Raw genomic sequence first — 20,801 nt, forward strand, 5'->3', positions numbered from 1 at the left:
CATCCTTGGCTAAACTTGATGTTGAATAGGCTTAGCGCCCAGTTGCACGACGCGAGTTTTACCGCCCAGTTGCACGACGCGAGTTTTACCGCCCAGTTACCATGCTTTCACGTATATTACTGGCGACTCTGAATTCTATTTACTAGGCAACAACATTTAAATACCTCGGAATAATACAACCGCGCGGTCGCCACGTAGACCAAAGACTAACCAGTACCGCCCGCGCGTCTGTGACGCTCATTTAAATTAAAACGTAAATTCTAAATAAATAGAGCCTATTTTGCCATGACAGTTAGATGCACGAGGTCGCTACGCGGTGTGAGCGCGTTGAAATTCGTGCGCATCGCTCTTCATGGGAACGTTTCTTGTACTCCCCGTGTCATGTTGGCCAACAAGATAATCAGTGGATGTACACATACACATTTACAAATACTGCCCTCCTAACGAAAAAAGGCACAACTATGCGTACTTTATACAGCAGTTGTGCCTTTTTTCGTTCTGAGGGCAGAATACAAGTGAGTGCGCGGATTTGAAGGTTCCAATGCAAGAAACATACTGTAATGAATAAACAAAAGAATAAATACAGCGAATACGTAATAGATTGAACTACTATATATTTCTTGTACAAATTGTTAATATAACACGACCATTCTCATGAAAGTTTATGCCCATGTTATCAAGTGTTGCATAAACAATGTTCAAGCTCCCATTTATAGTTGGTTACTGTACACATACGACCGTCTGCTATCTATAATAATAAATGTTTTTTTTATAAATAATTATTTATTTGTAAGTATCTCATTTATAACAAATTACTGCACTGCAATCAACTGCGTAGTGTGTATATGATAATACTATGTTTACATAACATCTTTTTGTCGGCGTAGAAACTTCGATATCGTGTCGTATGGTGTCATCTAGTTTGAAAACGCCTTTATCTGTGATTTTTCAGCCATCCAGTTGTGGTACAGACATTTTAATATGGCTCTTGTGTGTAATAAGTTTTCGGGCGTAAATTTTATTTTAAAATCACATACGAAAGATTGACTTAACCAGAACTCGCACCGAAACGCCAAAGTTGACACATTTGACTTTTAAGCTGAGAATCGTATGGACTCACATGTGCCCGTTGCGATTCAGGCGTTGTAGTAGTAGGCTTTGGAAGCTCCTTTTCGCTATTGTCTATAGTTAAAAGAAAACTTATTTCAATCCAATAAAAAAAACAAATAAGAATAAGTAAAATCATGAATTTGTTTTCGATAGGTTTTAAACTGTCTTTTTATTATTGTCTAGTATTCTATAGAGTGTAAGGCCTATGAGCTTTGCTCGTACATGTGGCTTTATAAAAAAAAATCTAAGCACAGGACTTTGCGCGTCTAACAAAAATTAAAAACTTTCCGTACACACTGTATGTCATTTTAAACAAACTATGTAAATTATCATCAGCCTATCGCAGCCCACTGCCGGACATAGGCCTCTCCCAAAGTGCGCCATTTTGCCCGGTACTCAGCTTGTCGCGTCCATCTGCTGTCAGATAGACTTATGACGATGATGTAAATAATAAATTGTAACAAAAAAGAACTCTAATGTATAGCGGGTAAATAAATATAAATTCTATTTAAGTCTTCAATATTGGATTGTTTCGTACTGAGGTTGTCCAGAGTACACAATATGTCGCTGATAAAATTATTGTTCAAGCAAATAATTGTTATTTTTTTCTTATCTGTAATAGGTATTTGTCGCTCCGTACATTTATTATATATCCGTTTTTCTGTGCTGTATTTTATAAACCTAAAGGCCGGCTCACACAGCGCAAGTTTTACCGTTGCGTTTACTTATACAACATAAGCCGTGGATAACGGTACCATGTGCTGGCAGTGATGTGCTGTACATTTCAATACTTGAGCGTGTAGACGGAACTTTAACCCGTTCATGGGCAATAACAGCGTTTGCCGTAAAATGGAATGTAGAATATGATAGTTGTGGTACTCCGTTTTTTATATGGATATCAAAAACAAACACTAAAAAGGACAAAATGCAATGAACATTTTATTTAGAATCAATATAAGGCGCACAAAGAAAAGTAGTTACATTTTTGTGTGCGGTACTATTTAAGTACTACCCATGAAAGGGTTAAACCATCTACCGAAGGCGGCGAGGAGATATGTGTTTAAACAACTAATATTATTATATTTTTTATATTTTCAGCCAGCGGAATGATGTCAATGTATTTTTTCTTGAGTGTACAAATACATAAGTTCGAGTGATAACCTTATATTTACTCGGCTCATTTTCCATTAATAATAGCGTTCTGTTTATTTTTTTACTTATGTGTTTATTATTTATTGTGTTATGCGTTTATTTCTTTTTTGTTTAGGTAATAAAAAGCTGGACAGCAGCATTATGCTAAATGGTAAAAAAGCAGTATAATTTAGGCTTAATTTTTAATTTACATTGATGCGGAACGGAATAGAAGCGACAATTTCGCCTTACCGCGAGCATTTAAGCATTACCGCGAATGCTCGATCATTCCAGCGACAACGTCTGGATGTTGTTGTGTTTCGTCGTACGGTAAACCGTTACACTGCGCCTGCCATCGCGCCACTTCGCATGGATTCGCCAGGCGTTGCCGTCGGCGGCTGCGGAATTTTCGCGAATGCGCGAGCATTCTCGAACATGCGCAAGAAGTCCGCGGAAGACGTGCTACGTATAATATCGTTATAAAAATTCGCTTCCATTCCGTTCCGCCGCAATGTAAATTGAGCCTAAAGGTCGTTGGTAATTAATTTATTATTAGGCATCGTTGATGACGCTCTGTATTTTTTGGCTTTTAAAGTTCATGTTCATGAGAACAAGCTCTCAAAATTGCATAGCACTATTACACACTTCTATGTCATTTCGTATACACTGCTGTTTTAGATCAACTTAAATTGTTAGAACTTAGTTAAACCAATTAAATGTACGTTAAATGTTTGTGTAACTTTTAAATATAGTAACTGTTGAGGAAATTGTCCTGCGTGTTAATTAATAACCCTCCTGGTTTTATAAAGTTTTATAAACCCACAAGTGTGTGATTGTGTTAATAATAAGTGCAGTATACTGGGTTATTTGCAAAATATTAACATCCTCACACGACTGGCACCGTAAACGACAATTTTGATCCATGAATTTAAAATAGCAATGAATTTACCAAAAACGAGCTTTTAAGTATTTGTTGTACAACCTTACTACCAAATACATATATATTAAGTGTCAGATAGTCACTTATATTATAGTGACTTGTAAGATCTTGATCTATAAAGTGAGGTTGTAAGTGCAATCGGGCAAGGGTCCTCCCCGACTTTGGCATCGGACTGATCATCGTTCGATTTAGATCGCTCTACGATCTAATAAAATAAGTATTTTTATTTTTGTACGGAAGGAAAATCTGATGAATTATTAAACAAAAATGTTGTTTACAATGATAATAATATAGTCCTGCGAGGTTGTTTGTATTTTACAAATATTCTGTAAGCCCCTAGTAGGCCCCTTTCCCGTATTCATCCAAAAAAAAAATCTATACGATAATTATAATAATATGACACCCTTAAGTGGAACATATTTTTATTTTGTATTTCTAAGAAATGACAAAAAAAAATTCATTCAAATACCGCAGCGCTACAAAAACCTGAGTAGTATTATCCGTGTAATATTTAGGCTTCTGTTATATAAAATAATATAACGGTATGTATGTAACGTACGTGTATATACATACGTCTTTAATGTACAGACGGCAGTAAATTGAGCTACACATTAACAAATCTTGATCTCTTGCATGGAGGCGATATTCGAACAAACGTGTGTAGCTTGAAGTGCTGTTAACTGCACGTAGGCCTTCTTGACAGTTTCGGAAAATGTGTTTTGGTTGGAATTAAAAAAAAGGTAAGCCCCCATTTTTACAAGAAAAAAAGCCGTTCATACGACAAAGTATTGTTTATTATAACATCTCCATTTACATTCCGACGACGAAGACGCATGCAATAATAGTAGGTAAATAATAATATGCCATTACATTTGAAAGTTAACATACAATCAGCATACAAAAGGATCCGAACAGTCAAACTGACCGAAAATAAAATTATTGAGCGCTTTTCAATTCATTCACATAAGGTTCATTTTGTCCAAAAGTGCAGTGTCATATTTTGAGCACTCTGAAATAAATATACCACTTCAGATGAATGGATATTTTTTGGTTCGACCATTCAGATCCATATGATGCGACTGCCCTATGCTGACATACATAAAACATGTTCAGCCGCTATTATTTGTGCTTTACACAATGTATTCTCGTGATAACTTACATACATTAGTGCTAAAATTCTTGATATTTCTCGTAAATACAGTCGTGTATAAATGTTCTATGTACCTTACAGACCTAAGAACTAATCTAAGGAATATTTGTGACCAATACGTGATTTAACACAAAATTATTCTCGTAACTGATGATTTCATCGAATAAGTTACCGCCATCTTGCTGTAAAACCGATTTCGATAAGAACTTGTACAACATGACAATTTCCGTAAAATAATCTCCCATTTTGATCTTTATTAAAATCATGATATGTGGTTATTTGTTTAAATAAACTATTTAACTTCAAAATTAACAATTAATTTTAAATATCACATAATATTCGTAAAATATACTCTAATATAATATTTTTAATATCTTATGTGGTCCTTTATATAATTACATTATACTACCTCTACACATGTCTGTTTAAATTATGCTATGCTTATTAGTTTTGTTATAGTTGTTTGATATTATAAAACTAAAACTCTAGCTAGGCCTTACTAAATCGTGTTAGTAGGTAATACATCAAAAATATTAGGTACCTATAATTCAAAGTATATTAGTGGACTGTAAACAGCCTGAGCTAGTTCGCAGAGGCGCGTAGGTACATGTAGTGATTGACGGTATTGGTTGGCGGCGGTCGATACAACTAGACACGGCAGGTGCAGAGCAGTCTTGGGCATTATTCGTTGAGTATGCAGGTGCGCATTAGAGCGTTCACCACAGCGTAAGGATCGCAATTAGAGGCCGGCCTGCGGTCTTCCAGGTAGCCCTTCTTCTCTTCTGCAACTGATCGTGGTATCCGAATGCTGCTACCGCGACTCGCCACTCCTGTATGGTAACATGCATTAAAATATATAACAGAAAATCACAATATATTAAACACACTATATTAGCCGACATCAAAACAGGAGAAGGCTCTCAATTGGACTGTTTATTTGTATGTGTGAATGTCCGCAATTTGTGAACCGATTTTGGTGATTCTTTTTTTGTTGGAAAGAGGGTATCTTAATTAGTATTTAACGAAAATATGCCATCGCTAAGGATGGCAAACTAGTGGATGAATTCGGTTTCGCGCACTTTCCGGTAGCCGATTTCAATAAAACTTGGTAAATAGATGTAATTCCAAGAACTTTTGAGGTGTTTTTTTTTATAAAAAAGTAATTATTTATATTGTGCTGTAACATAAGTTACAGATAACTTTGAGCAGTCTACTTTTGTAATGTTTACCAATGTGCAGATAAGTGGATTGTTTTTTTCAAATTTGTTACTACTACCTACATGAAAAAAATATTTATATTTATTATACAAACTTCCGACACGTTAGCGATTATGTGTTTTGTTCCGCTTGTAATTATGAAATGTCGACTGTGAACTGGCAATCTTAATTTTGACAATTTTACAGTATGAAGCAAAGAATTGTTGGCGTCATTTATATAGCATCTGGTCAGATGTTAGTACAAGTTGAATTAGTCGATTCTGGCGCCAAAATTAAATGTATCTGGGGGTATGAAATAGTACAAAATGGTATTAAAAAGTGAAATCTTTAGAAAATTGAGATAGTACCGGTTGCCTATATATATCAGAAGTGTGGTCTTGTATTTACCTGCGCTAAAGTCATTAATACTAGCTGTTTCGTGGAGTCCCGTCAGTCTCCTCTCATTGTCTTTGCCACCGCGCGGATCGTAGACTTTGATATGCTTCATGTGCACCTTCGACAACTTGTCTATCGCTTTCTCGATTTCACTATAAGAAATACAAAAAGCAACGTTACGTAAAATGGAATAGTAGGTAAGTAATTTGGTCTTTCAATTCATACACACAATACATGATAGACCCAGATTTAAATGACTAGCTGTAATAATCTGCCCTCGTAAGACAAAAAGGCACAACTACGTGTAGGTACATACCTTATACAGCAGTTGTGCCTTTTTTCGTTCTGAGGGCAGTAATGGTATTCAAAGTTACACATATTTATCACTTTGAAAATCCTTGTATACTTACATAATACCGTTTTCGTCCCTCATCTTCTTAGTTGAAAAGTTGGTGTGGGCGCCGGAGCCGTTCCAGTCCTGAACCGGCTTTGGATCGAATGTAACGATGACTCCGTACTCTTCAGCCAGCCTGTGCAGCAAGTACCGGGCCACCCAGAGGTCGTCCGCAGCGGACACTCCCACGGATGGTCCCACTTGGAACTCCCACTGAGATGGCATAACTTCGGCATTCGTGCCGGAAAGAGGGACACCAGCGAACAGGCAACATCTGTGAAGGAGGTACGTGTTGTCATTAATCTAAAGCACAGATAAGGCGAATTATTAAACCCTGACGTTCGTATTCTCTTTATATTTTCCTTTGCCGTGGTTGATTTGCACGCATACTACGTAGTATTGAAGTTGTGACTTTAGTACTTTGTGAAATTACCGACTAACAATTAGAATAGGAGACGGGAATGAATAAATTAAGTAAAATTATATTTACCTGTAGTGTGCCTCAACAAGATCTCTGGCGAAAACCTTGTTGGCACCAACGCCGCAGTAGTAGGGTCCCTGTGGTGGGGGAAAACCGCCTGGAGGCCAGCCGAAGGGGCGCAGATCTGAATCTAACAAGATGTATTCCTGCTCGATGCCGAACCACGGCTCTTCGTCTTTGCATTTATCGTATGCTTCTTGACATTTCACGCGATGGTTTGTTTCTGTGAAAAAAATCTTTCTCTCAACTCTCACAACAACAAAAAATTGTTTATAGTAAAGCCATGACTAAGAATATCAACATACCCGTCGGTTCCATGTTGTATTTGAAGGTATCACACATGACGAGGATGTGGTTTCCGCGCCTAAATGGATCCCTGTAGATAGCCCGCGGCATTAAGAATGTATCAGAGTTGTGTCCATCAGCTTGTTGCGTCGAGCTGCCATCAAAATTCCACACCGGCAAATCTAGATAAAAACCAATAACAAATTAACATTAATACTATTATTTACAAGGTACAAAAGTTGACACTAAATAACACTAAACTACAATGGTATAGATTGCATGTTTTGACTTCTCTACTTCGTCTACCTACTAATAAATCCGTTTCTGAAAACTCCATAACTAGGTAGATACAGTTACGTGTTCTTTGCCATGATACTAGGAATACACTACGATGAATGACTTGTACTACATCTGACATTTGTACGACTGCTGAGGGCGATATTGGCGTGAAACCTTGTAAATTCTCATCAAAGCTGTCCCTGTTTTCCTGCTCTCGGAGCTTGCAGGCCACAGTAAAAACGTTATCTAGATCCTTCGGTTTGAAAAAGGGAGGCAAGTATTTTGACGCGTGCGTCCATGTCAGTCCTGACGTATCTTTCAATACGCTTCGCCGAGATAAAGTTTCCAGTAGTTTAGTTAGAGTATCTATAAATAATCAAACAATTGCTGTCGTCAGGTAGGTAACACCAGCCACCACTTAAATGACTCGGCGTTTTCAAAATCATTAATATTTTTTGATTATCATTTCAGCGGTTTTTCATATACAACCATCAATTAGGGCTTTTTGTACCATAACTCGCTTTAAACGGATGTACATATCTATCCAAATGGGGTACGTGGTATCTTATTTAACAACATCTGTCTGGTCGTTGAAGGCCGGACAATTAAATACGCCGTGTTAATTAGAATAATTACAATTGCTAATGAGGACGTCATAAAGGCTAACTGCAACAATTCTGCCATAAAACAATAGTATAACAAGAACATCCTATGCGTTCACATATCATGTGTGACTTCATTATTTCAATCAAGGTATTTCGAAAATGAGCCTTTTGTATGTCGACACATACAACACAATGTAAACATTAGACATTCAGATGTATCATTGTATAAAATGGCATTTCCTAATATTCGTTTAATGAGTTCCGACAGACTACGCGTGTCCTGCATAACTTACCCTTGGGTACTTTAGGAATGTAATTCAATGTGCGATCTTTGCATCTCAAATTCTCTCCTGAGCCGTCGATCCAAATGTAAGTGGCCAAGATCTTGTCTGCTGGGAGTGGCAGATCGTTATATCTGCCTAGGAGGGTCTTGGACAAAACCGCATTGGGTGAGTTCGTGAGCACAGGACCCGACAGGATCTTTGGGTTCTCTATAAAAAAAAAAATATAACTTATAATAAACAAATCGAGACAGAACATAAGAGCATTGCATTTTAAAATTTGCTTATTATTGAAATTAAATCTATAAAATGTCACTGATTACTTTAATATACTCAGAGAATTACCATGTTAAAACTAGTCATCTACTAGCAAATTCTACGTAGGTAATAATCGGATTGTGGAATCCACAGATCAAGCAATATCATAAACGCGATTTCACACCCACACTGTAATATGAAAACGTATACAAATTTACGCATTGCAAAGTTTAAAATTCGTTTTACTAGAAATAAGTAATTATGGCATTGAGTTGTCGAACGCGCAAAAATTTGTACGCTTGAATCTCATAAAACCAACTAAATTACCTATAAAGGGTTTGCGTAAAATCGCTTTATTACTAATTGACAAATCACTACTAAATGCCGATTGTATATCCGTCTCATCGTCTAAAATAGTCGACACATCTGCTTGTGAAGTTGTTGTTTTGTTCAATCGACGACGATCTTTGACAACACCAAGTGGAACTGCCATTGTCGATGCACAATTTGTACCTTCTTTCAATTTTATAAACGATTCCTCTGTATACTTTCATATGTCTTATTAATTTGACCAATTCGTAATATTTGTCCTCAAATACTAAAAACATTATATTTCGTCAATAACAATTAATTTAAACCGATTTAGTTATCATTATCCATCACAATAATTTTGTCATTGGTGACAATTAATTGACAATGTAATGGCTCTTTGTTTATTAATTTTATGACACTTAAACGGCTTAATACATTGAGTAAGAATGTTTCACAACGCGATTTAGGGCTAATCTCAAGTGGAATTTTAATTCTACCAAATACTCTTTTGTAATTACGTTAAACAAGTTTATTAACCCTAAATCCTCTGAATATAAGGGTTTTAACTACGACTGCCCTAAGAAATACATAAAAAATGCCTCGGTTTGCCTTTACGTTATTTTACGTGTCAATTGAAAAGGTAGACATGTAGACATACGGCAAATGTAGAATGTTCCCTGTTGAAAGCTAAACAATATCGTATAAGACGTACGATATTATTTAGCCTCCAATCTTTCATTTTAATTATGACAAAAAGGTTAGATACAACGGTTACAGAGGAAAGGGTCGATTAATATATATTTTACAATTTAAATTCATTTAAAATTTACACTCACCTTCTATTACCTTCCCATGTGCCGCAGCAGCCATCGTGAAGTCTATTTATTCTCTTTTCACCTGTAACAAATGAAGTTTCTAGTGATTTTTTAATCTTTTTTTTAACATCAAGTGATGAGACGCAACAAGTCGTGCGCCTGATGGTAAGCTACACTCCTGTCCATAACAGTTACAGTGCCACTCAGAGCTTTTAAATTGTAAAGATCTGAGGGGCACTACCACGGCGCCCGTCACCCTGAGACATAAGTTGACAAGTCCCATGTGCCTGTAATTTCACCAGCGCTCTTATCCTTCAAAACCGGAGCACAGTAATGGTGACATTACTGTTTGGCGGCAGAAATAGATAGGGTGGCAGTACTTCTTTGGACGAACTCTTTCACAAGGAGCTCTACTGCTACTAAAATATCTTTATTATTGTTTAGTGCAGGTGTGTTTATCCGAGCATCGTGCGCATATAAATAAGGCTCAAACTTATTTTTTTTGACCTCTTTTTCAATACGCAATAACATTTCGATAAACCCATAAAACATGGAACGTTGTAACAGTGTCCTTGACATTTTGACTGTATGAGCTTTCATACATCTGTGACCTCACTCTTCCTAATGATGTTAACGAACCGTGTAACAAAATATACGTTAATGTAGTTAATACTATAACGAATATCAACGACTTAAAGTACTTTGTGTTATCGGTAATAGAGATCACGTGGATCATTTTTTTATATTCTATTGTTGTGCATGTTTTGTTGTGAGTCCACCCTACAACTGCCACAATATAATCAACGATGTATGCATAGATATCATTAATTGAAATATTTTTGCTGAACTGTTTTATCTTTTTGTCGTTTCCCTTGATGAGTCGCCTTACGTATATAAAACAAACAGACCCTTGACACAAAACGAAGGTAATTTCACGAAATCGATTGGCGCGTTGCCCATAGCTGTGACGACGGCGAGGCGACAATCACCTGGGTAAAATCCCAAACAGCCGAGTAGCCTACACCACGCTTTAAATATATACGTATATCTCGCAAGTTATTATCTACGAGTGTTACGTTTCCATTTATATATTCAAATGACATGTTGCGGTCACACTTAGTAACAACGCTTCTGGCGTAATTCCTTTTCAAATGGAAATTCCCCTTCGGCTATTATCGATGAGCTCTTTACGAACATTTACGAACACCGAAATCGTAAAGTTTATTAGTATGTCGGTGATTCAGTACTCTATTGGACATCATCGAAAATCTGTGTTCTAATTACTTAGAGTGTACAAGTAAGATTGCCCAATGTATTCAATAAGGTCAATATTCCACATCGATATCAATAAATTTACGTACCAAAGAGGATTTCTCAAAAAGTTGTAAAAGTTTTTGTCAGCTCTACTTTCATTTATAAAAGGCAGATGCAATCAAGCAGTACTGCCAAAGCAAATTCTTGATGTAGAGTGTTATTCATCCCTCCAACGTCAAACAGTAGATTACGTTACGCATAGTTGTATTCACGACGTACACGTGGTAGCTACGTGAATTATATATATATTTAGTGCATGCTACGTTGCACCTAATACATTCCGCGTTGACGTTACGCGTGTGTTGAATTATTAAGAAATGCTAGGAATATCATGTTCTATTATTTATTTATCTGTAGTATAGTGTAAATAAATCTGATCAATATGGTAAGGTTCTCAAATTTAACCGCTTTTTATTAGTTTTTATTTTAGGTTTATTTAAATGTGTAATATAACACAATGTCAAAAACGCAAGTGGGCGAATGAATACTAAACATAGCGCAAACCGCTTTACGTACCTAGGACTCGTACGTAAGGGCGCGTTTCCATTATGTCGTATTTAAATGAAGTTGTTCACACAAAGAACAACACGATTAACTAACTATCTTTCATGACTTTCTTGACGTTACGACGCAGACAGTCGTGATAATGGGGAGAGTTAGAACGACAGTCGTCTGATGATAAATAAAACGTCACGACAAAAATGTGACGACAGACAATCGCAGCTTCAGACAATTCTATCGTCCAAACGACAAGACCGCTGTCGTGAACCGATAAATTGTCGTCATGATCTAGTGAGAACAACTAGACACGACCGTCGTTCAACGAGAAAATAAACGTCCACGGCATAGTCACGACAGATAGTCGTGATATGGGAACAGGCTAGACGCGACAGTCATCTAGCAATAAATAAAACGTTACGATACAATGGGAACGCGCCCTTAAGCGGTTTGCGCTGAACGTCGTTGAAAATTCCGAGCAGGTTAAAAGATTTTAAATATTCGTAAACGGATTAATTTTTTTACACCAATATATGCTTTCGCGTTTTTGTCAGCTGTACTGGGATTGTTGTAATCACAAAAAAGTATAAGGAAAAACTTGTTACTACAGTACAGATCGTTTTAATTACACCAATATTATGTAGGTACCTATAAATTGAATGAACTCAATAGACGATCTTTACGAATTCCCTGTTCACAAAAATTACGGGAGGATAAAACTGGATATTTTAATGATATAGTCGTTTTTATTCATTGTACGTATTTATTATAATAATAATAATAATAACGTACAGCCTGTATCGCGAGTACCATGGACACACACGTAAACAACCACAAATTGCACCCAATATCACGAGAGAATGTAGGCCGTACAAACATTTCTCCCGGCCCGGGAATCGCACCCGGGAACCTCTGCGAGGTAGACTAGCGTGGTAACCGTTCGGCCACTGAGGCAATTAATATATTCGATCGAATTTAATATTTTCGATCTCATTTCTCTGACAATGGTTGGTAACAGGGGGTCTACTCTCGATCTCCGTCCGACATCCGTCCGAAACAATTACTGCCAAATAAGCAATACTTGACCAAATGAAAAGACGCGTGATGCGAATGAAGCTTCATATCGGATACTCGTCTTTTAATTTTGTCGAATATTACTTATTTGACAGTAATTGTTTCGGACGGATGTCGGACGGAGATCGACAGTAGACCCCCAGATAAAATCTGAAAGTAAAAAGCCTTGATTACTTTTATTGGTATTAGGTACCTACTGTTCAATATTTATAATCATTATTTCTTTGTACGAAGTGTTAAGTGCCGTTGTCACTAAGCGCGTTAACTCAGTTTATTGCTGTAACCTTAATAAAAGATCTGGCCCAACGCCCGTACGTTTATTTCGTCGGATTTCTTGTTTCCCCAATGACCTTTGTCGCTACGAACATTTTTTAATACTGAAAAAATTGTGTAAAATTTATGATGATACTTATTTAGAAATCTCTACATATATAACATCTCTGACTTTTCGACGACCTTGTGGCTCAGATGTTAACACTGTGCGCTGGATGAGAAGTACCGGACTCGATTCCCGGTATTACTAATTTGTTAAACGAACTTTCCTTAATGGAATTTCCTAGTTTGTAACCGTTTTCACTAAAACTGCGCAATTAAAACACTAAAAGGTTTTCATAGGTTCATAACAAATAAATACCCTCACGTCAACTTACTTTTTTTTATAATCGTCTAAAATATTGAAGTACCTACATAATAAATATTCTATTTTGTTTATTCACTTAATATTTTTCATTTCGTCCATTGATACGGAGCTGTCATATTATTTTTCGCCTCATTATTTAGTTTACATGTGATGAAATCTTTAAGTAAAGTTATACTGATATGATATTTACCACGAAAAAAACTTAATTAACCCATTATTTACGTCTCGCTGCTGGGCACGGTTCAGGCCATAGTACGCCACGCTGGCATTGCGGGTTGGGGACTTAACACGTTTTCCGAGGGTTGTGAACCTGTGACGATGTGACCTCCTTCCATCGTTATCCCACCATTTTATCACCTTTTCTCTGGTTCCTGGCCACTTGTTTTCAAATTTTGAATCGCTCTTTAATTCCTTTGCCTCGTCATTCTTATTTTGCTTGGTTCCGTCGTCACTCTCTGCTCAATTGCTGAAGCGAGCAGTGCTGCTCGTCTAATTTGGTCCTTTTACCAGTTCCGAACCTAACTCATGTTCCAATTTTAAAAATAATGTAACCTAATAACTCGGCCCTTTCGGGCCTTTCTTTTTCTTTCGATTTTACTTATGAAGTAAATTATGTGGACCGGAGTATTCTATTTTCCGTCTATTTGACGTCACGACACATTAGCGGTTTACAACCCATTCAAACCTTCTTCAATGTGCAGGTTTCCTTCACCGGAAAAGCCTAAGGGAAATTTCATATTAAATTTCGCACATAAATTCCGAGAAACTCAAAGGTCCCGGGTTAAGAGGTGGTAGGGCTACCGCAGCTTCTTAACGATTTCTCACGAAAAATAGTGTAAATTTAATTTTGTGTGATTATTTGATGCTTAAAAATTATCAAAACTAGGTCAATTCAAAATCTCGTATTTCTGTAAATATTGGAACTCCATTAATAAATTGTATGTGTTATCTAATGCTTCAATAAACATATTGAAATTAATATTTCGCTTTATCTAAATAAAGATGACTATTTAAACGTTTCATATTAGTCATCCCTTATCGTTCGATATGACCATTAACATGATAATTTATAATTATAAAAATTACTGCGTACAAAGAAATTGCTCAATTAAAAAAAACACACAGACGGTAGTACGTACTAATCGATGCTATTACGTTTCACGCTTATAGTAAGTGATATAGTATCTTCTTTGGATTAATATGAACGCGTGTAGTGTAGATACTAGTTGTGCAGACAGCATGAATTATTCTAGGTCATGTACGATAGTGTTATTGTTCTTTAAACTTACAAAACAAGTTTTCCTAGAAATCTACACTTTATGAGTACGCTTCGATGAATAAGGTCCTTAAGCGTATTTACAAATTGGTTTACAGTTCTCCACTACAATAAATAATCTACTCGTTTGTAGGTATATAAACGTATGTACACTCAGAGTAAGGCGTATAACACCATACCGGCTTAATTATTTTTTCGCGTATTGTTTAAACGTAAAGTCAGTAATTTTATTACCGAAGTGACTAAACATTCTAATTTGTAACTGCATTGCGTCTGGTTATGCAAAACCGGCTGTTCTAAAAAATTATAAAAATATGTTAGTTTCACCGATAACTGAACTATTGAAATTCTTTGGGAACAATAGGGCCGCCAAAAAATGGTAGTTTCATTTATTATTTGTTAAATAACAAAGGCAATCGCCTACCGACACTCCAAACAAAAATAAAATATAATACTAATTTTTCTATTACAAAAAAACTATGGACTGTACACTAATCCTTATTCAATACGTTTGGTTCCCTAATTTAAGCAATGCATTTCAATTTCAATAGTTAAACTTCGTTTTCAAGGTTACTTCTTTAATGGTGTCATTTTGCTTTCAATGATTTTACGCCTTTGCAAAAACATATTGTAGACATGTTCGTTGTCATTCTAGTAATCTCAATTTACATACTTGGTTACATCGGTTTATTTTTCGCTGATGTAACACAAAAGATAGTTACATACATAAAAATAATTCCTTTTTCCTTAACTAACCCTAAGGTCGTGTCACGATATTTTCTAGATAATGCTTTATAAGAATAACAAACTTACGAGTTCTAACTTTGCGTACGATCTTTGAACTCGGCTCTGTGACGTTCGATTACATACTTCTATAATTTTAATCATTATATTGTCTGCATACGAAAAAAATATCAATATTACAACAGCAACCTTTAATTAATTAACGATATGTACACCGTGGTAGCCAAATGGTTTAATCTAGAGATGGTGGTTTCGGATCCGCTCACACCACTGAGTTTTACAGTATTTATGTACAAAATTTAATATTAAATTTACCATGAGCTTTTACGATGAACAAAAGCATCGTTATAAAACCTGCACATCGAGGAAGGTTCAGAACCATCGAAAAATGTGTGCTCTATTCTCATTGGGCCAGCGTGGTGGTTATGGCTTGAGAGGAGACCCAAGCCCAATAATGGGACGTATAAATGGGTAGATGATGATGAACTATCACATTTACTCAAAGAAATGGCTACAGTGCCTAATTTCTGATTCCTAGTCAATGAGGTAACTCAGACGCCACAATTTTTTTATGTAACCAGTGTTCTTGAACAGTATCTATCTACTTTTGTTATCATGCCAAGCATCGATCGTAATATATAAGCTATGGCTAATGAGTACATAAAAGGGTAGTCTGTTCAATAACCAGTATGGAAATTTTCATTTGAAGCCGGGATTAATTCCGAATGACCGAAATGTTTAAAATACCTAATACAACTAAAAATAATAAAATACCTAATACAACTTTTTAGTCATAACTATGTCTACGTCTGTGAGGCAAAAGTATCTATTTTAAACAACTAGTGATAACGTATTGCGACACACGACGACGATTTCTGTTGACTCCTTTAGTGGGTCAGTGTATCGAAATGTGAGTTAGAGCGTTCGATTGAGTGCCTAATAGGTACACGAACCGGTTCTAACAAAATTTAATGAGCTGGTATTTATTGCCCAAACTTGTCAACAGCATTAACGTAAAATTTGTTTAATATGCAGAGACTTAGACAATTAAGATTTCATACTGGGGTCACGTGTTACACGATGTCTATCTGGTCCCTACCATTTACAATTTAAAATCATGATAATAAATAAGTTTTTTTTTTATTACGATAACAGGGCCTTACAATCTTTTAGGCAGAAAGTTAACGATTACAATGAGTCTGAAAGATAAGCCGCTAACGGCCAGTTCGAAAATCAGCCTAGGTTACTTTAAAATTATAGCAGTTCTGTTTACCTACCTCTTGATAGCGGAGTTATCACTAACAACGGCCACACACACACACACACACACCCACAAACCAAACACACATAAAAGCAACGTGTTACTTTGTTTACACAATAGGAAAGTACTTTTTGAATTTTAATAGTACCTACTTAGGTACTACGCATGAAATTAATTACGATTTAATTTATTATGTAATTGCATTAATTTACGGGTACGTCGTTAAGAAATCAATCATTATTCTTTTCGCGTGAGTAATAAATATTAAACGTTAGGTTTCAAGAAGGCTTTGCTTTATTGATATGTCATGAATTAATCTGACCGATACAGATTTAAAATATCAGCCGTCCCAAACGCTATTTGAGAATTAGGTGAGTATCAGACAGTTTTAGAATGGGTGTAAAAATAGATTAAAAACAGTGATTGAGAAAGTGTGGCCACGAGTGTTGGGCGTGCTGGGGAATGCTCCGTCATGTTACGCAGAGTATGACCGGAGATGAACTAACTCATGTTTACAATATTTGTTTCAACGTCAGTCAATCGTGCGATGGACTTGATGTGGCTTTTTGTACCATCTGCTCCCACAGTGCACTTACAACGCTACCAAATCTTAGTATGGCAAGACTTGCTTCAAACTGACAGAGGTCTCGGAAAATAAAGTCAAGTCCCAGGGTGACGGGCGCAGTGGCAGTGCCCCTCAGATAATTGCGATTTAAAGCTCTGAGTTTTCGCGATTGTTACACATAGGAAATGAAATTATTTTTCCGGGTTTAAATCTGTTTGTTTTTGTTGACGGTGTTTTGAAAAACACAATTTTATGAAAAACAAGATTGACTGTACAACCGTGACCATGGGACCTGTAAAGGACCCTCCACGTCGATTTGTTTGAAAAAACAAATATACGCGATTTAAATCCGGAAAAATTGTTTCATTTCTTAAAAAATAAGTTGATCATTGACCTACCAACAAAGTCGATAGTCTGTTTATTACAAATTTGCTCGATTGGATCGTGAAAAAAGTCGTGCAAATCAATCGATCGAGCAAAAGTTACGGATATTTGTGAATGTTTAGAAACAATACCTCTCGCTAACAGTGATAAAATATCTTGACGCAGATGACAATGTGAGAGACCCGTACGCAGCAGTGAGACGTTATATACAATGGCTAATGATGATGATGATGATTTTTCAGATTAATAAATATTGTTGGTTATTAAAAGTGTACAAAGTGTATTGAAACGTGTTGTCAAGCGAATCTATTTATCTGCAGAGTGCTTATCAAAGGTCTTTGTAAGGCTTAGAAGGTTGTATTAAATAAATTGCGACTTTGTCTACACTTATTAAACTGTAATAGCATGACATAAGGGCACCAATACACTAAAGTGAATTACAAAATAAAAGGAACAAAGTGCGGTCTGTTTCTACATTGTATAATATGTAATAAACAACACAACCGTTCATAACCATCATCAGCTCGAGGAAGACGGTTTGAGTATTACTCATTAAATAGCTACAAGTTAAAACTGGCATGAACTTCAACAACAGACAGCCATGGTGAAACAATATTCAGTTAATCAATTTAATTATAAAAAAAACTTTGTATTAAACAAGCGAATACAACTAAAGAAAGTTTAAATAACCAGGTGACCATAAAATGCAATATTAACATTAGCTATATGGGTAAAAATTGTATGTTACGATTATACTTGACTACTACAATAACAATAATAGCGTCTTTTATTTAGTAAATATAAATATAGCAAAAGAATTTACGACTTTGGTAGAGCTCCTTATGAAAGTGTACGTCCAGGAAGTACCTTACCTATTTCTGCCGCCAAGCAGTAGTGTGAGCATTATGGCGTTCCGGTTTTGATGGGTAAGGATGCTGGTGAACTTACAGGCTCAGGGGACTTGTCAACTTATGTCTCAGGGTGACGGGCGCAGTGGCAGTGCCCCTCAGATCTTCAGATCTTTGCGATTTAAAGCTCTGAGTGGCACTGCAACTGTTATGGACAGGCGTGTAGCTTATAACCACGCACACGAATTGTTCGTCCCGTCATTTTGTATCATAATAAAAAAAGTAATTAATAATACTGTACTCAGAAAGCATTAGTGTTTTAATTTCGAAATTTAACAGGATAATTTTATACGTTATTGTTCACAATATGTTTAAGGAAGACTTGTACATGCTTATAGTGGCAACAACTTTTCCGCAAACAATAATCAGCTGTTACTGTTACTTCCTCTCGCGGAATACAGCTGTGTTGCGACACTATGAATAAAAATAGTGGACTAAACATGCCAGTTCCACTATGTTATATTTACAGAACCGCTTTTTGTAAAGCTATTATAAAAAATTTACGTAATTATACGTTACATTTAAAAAAAATATTCACTAATATTTTTTAAACAACTAGAAATTTCAAGCAGGATAGGACAGTATTTTTTTTATGTAGGGACTTATTTAATTTATATAGAAGGAAGTCCAATAAACGCTTCTAACTTCCTTTGTTTATTGCTTTACAAGTATCAATGACACATTATGCATTGAGCGACCATATTGTTAAAAAATGGTGTCGTTCAAGACAAAGAGATAAGTGAAAATGCATTACTTTGTTTGCCGATGCACATGCATGATAAAGCAGTTTATGTCTCTATCTTTATTTTGGTACCTTACGAACTTCTTTCTCATTTCGGAAAGTAGTTACACCGACTTTAATGACTCTGTGCCTAATTATGGACTACACTTGGTATCGTTGAACCTACCGGTTATTCATAAATGCCTACTGTCCCTGTACTCGTTAATATTTTTAATAAACATGCAACAAGTTCTTTTTTACATTTTCAATTGTCGCATGAAGGACGGTTTACTTAAAATTTTAAACTCTTAATTAGTTTTCTTATGTTACTTTAACTTTTCCACGAAGTCATTTTTTTGCGTCCAGACAAAAACTAGATATCTTTTCTTGACTTTTGAATTTAACTTTGAATGTAGTGAATATTTTAAACATAATTCATTAAACATAGGTCATAAATCTGAGAGCCTTGGTAATATTTAGATAACAATAGTTCAGTGCACATAAACATGTGCAAATTGTAATTTCGCCAAGCACACAAACTAAAATTAAGCACCAAATACAAAAAGATTTGTTGTAGTATCAAATAGGCACATAGTTTGGCCGAATCCGATGCAATTCGCTGTGCAGCGGGGACGCTGTTGGCGAGCGATGTGTACCCGCTAGGCACCCACCCGCCCTGCACGTGCTAAGGCCGCCGGGAAGTTTCCACACCCGCTGCACCTCCCGACACTTGCATCGCGAGCGTCTCTCTTTTTATCCATTTCCAAAACGCCCCCGAAATCCTAAATTATTTAATATATATTGTTTACAATACCTGGAATATCCCTTGAAGATCGCGTGGCGGACGTAAAACCGATCGTGATTGTTATTAATGTACTATCCGAGCTGTCCCGACTCGATCGTTACGCTGTACGGTCTAGAGATTGACTGTTTGGTCGGCCGAAGCGGCGGAGAATTTATGCGCGCGCAACTACACGCGCGTGCGTCGTGGTGGGAGCGGTGGTGAGAGCTCATGACGTTGACACTGAGAACTTATGACGTACGTACGTACGAAACTTGAGAACGTCACCGGCCGATTCACAAGGCACTTATGTTCGCGTTCAGTATTCAAATGTTCGTCTCTTCTGTAAAGTTCAATGAACTTAATATTGTCAGCAGTTAAATGATATAATATTTTGATATAATATATACATAATCAATAGGTACCGCAGTAATTCCTGTAACCGCTGTAATCAAGAACTCGAATGGCAATTCTCGCACTCAAAACGGTTCGAACCGATTTGTAGGATAATCGTATGAACTTGAAAAGCTGTCATACGAGATCGTGTTTTGACAAGTCGAGAACTCGTACGCAAGAAACTTCTTACTACATATTCCTCTGTGTAAACAATCGAGGAGGCGATTAAGTTGCTTGCGAGTCTCGTATGACATAATCGTAGGCGAGATCTTAGTTCTTACCTGAATGTTAACATTATGATACGATAATCTTATGGCAATTAATGCTTGCGAGAATCGCATACGATTTTTCGTCACGAAGCGTACAATAAACTCGTTCCATCTAAATGGGCCTTTACTTCGTTTGGTTACGGGAGCGAGATAGGGACCCACCGGAGGGTCCCACACATCCATTGGACCTCGGGACTCAATTACATTGTAGAATTGAGCTAACGAGCAGAGGATGTTACGCTTCAATATGTAGTTACATACCTACATAGAGACTCGAATTGACCTTTTGTAGATAACTATAACCATGTATATAATACCACTAAGTAACTGGATACC

The 20,801-nt window shown here is 36.4% G+C and overlaps 1 protein-coding gene across 2 annotated transcripts; it reads right to left on the minus strand.

Annotated features, from left to right (window-relative positions):
- Positions 1-3,956: 3,956 nt before the first annotated feature.
- On the minus strand, positions 3,957-19,967 carry LOC113237658 (glutamine synthetase 2 cytoplasmic). 2 transcript variants are annotated; one of them, XM_026474348.1, is made up of 9 exons: positions 19,834-19,967; positions 9,656-9,716; positions 8,262-8,459; positions 7,538-7,729; positions 7,105-7,266; positions 6,809-7,022; positions 6,335-6,592; positions 5,937-6,076; positions 3,957-5,161 (listed from the first exon to the last, which is right to left on the minus strand). In XM_026474348.1, exons 2-9 carry the CDS (start codon positions 9,687-9,689, stop codon positions 5,013-5,015), a joined length of 1,347 nt encoding a protein of 448 aa, XP_026330133.1. In that variant the 5' UTR covers positions 9,690-9,716; positions 19,834-19,967; the 3' UTR covers positions 3,957-5,012. The 2 variants fall into 2 exon arrangements, with proteins under 2 accessions (XP_026330133.1, XP_026330071.1); XM_026474286.1 differs by lacking the exon at positions 7,538-7,729 and having other exon boundaries at positions 3,965-5,161; positions 19,834-19,956.
- Between the last annotated feature and the right edge of the window lie 834 nt (positions 19,968-20,801).

The sequence above is a fragment of the Hyposmocoma kahamanoa genome, unplaced genomic scaffold, assembly GCF_003589595.1.
Source record: "Hyposmocoma kahamanoa isolate Upper Pololo Valley unplaced genomic scaffold, ASM358959v1 100021, whole genome shotgun sequence".
Classification (NCBI taxonomy): domain Eukaryota; kingdom Metazoa; phylum Arthropoda; class Insecta; order Lepidoptera; family Cosmopterigidae; genus Hyposmocoma; species Hyposmocoma kahamanoa.

Coding starts and splice junctions, on each gene's coding strand:
- LOC113237658 (XM_026474348.1), bottom strand. CDS start 9,689: ATGGCTGCTGCGGCACATGGGAAGGTAATAGAAG. Junction 7,023..7,104: donor ATACAACATGGAACCGACGG/GTATGTTGATAT, acceptor TTTTTTTCACAG/AAACAAACCATCGCGTGAAA. Junction 5,162..5,936: donor TATTAATGACTTTAGCGCAG/GTAAATACAAGA, acceptor GTTACCATACAG/GAGTGGCGAGTCGCGGTAGC.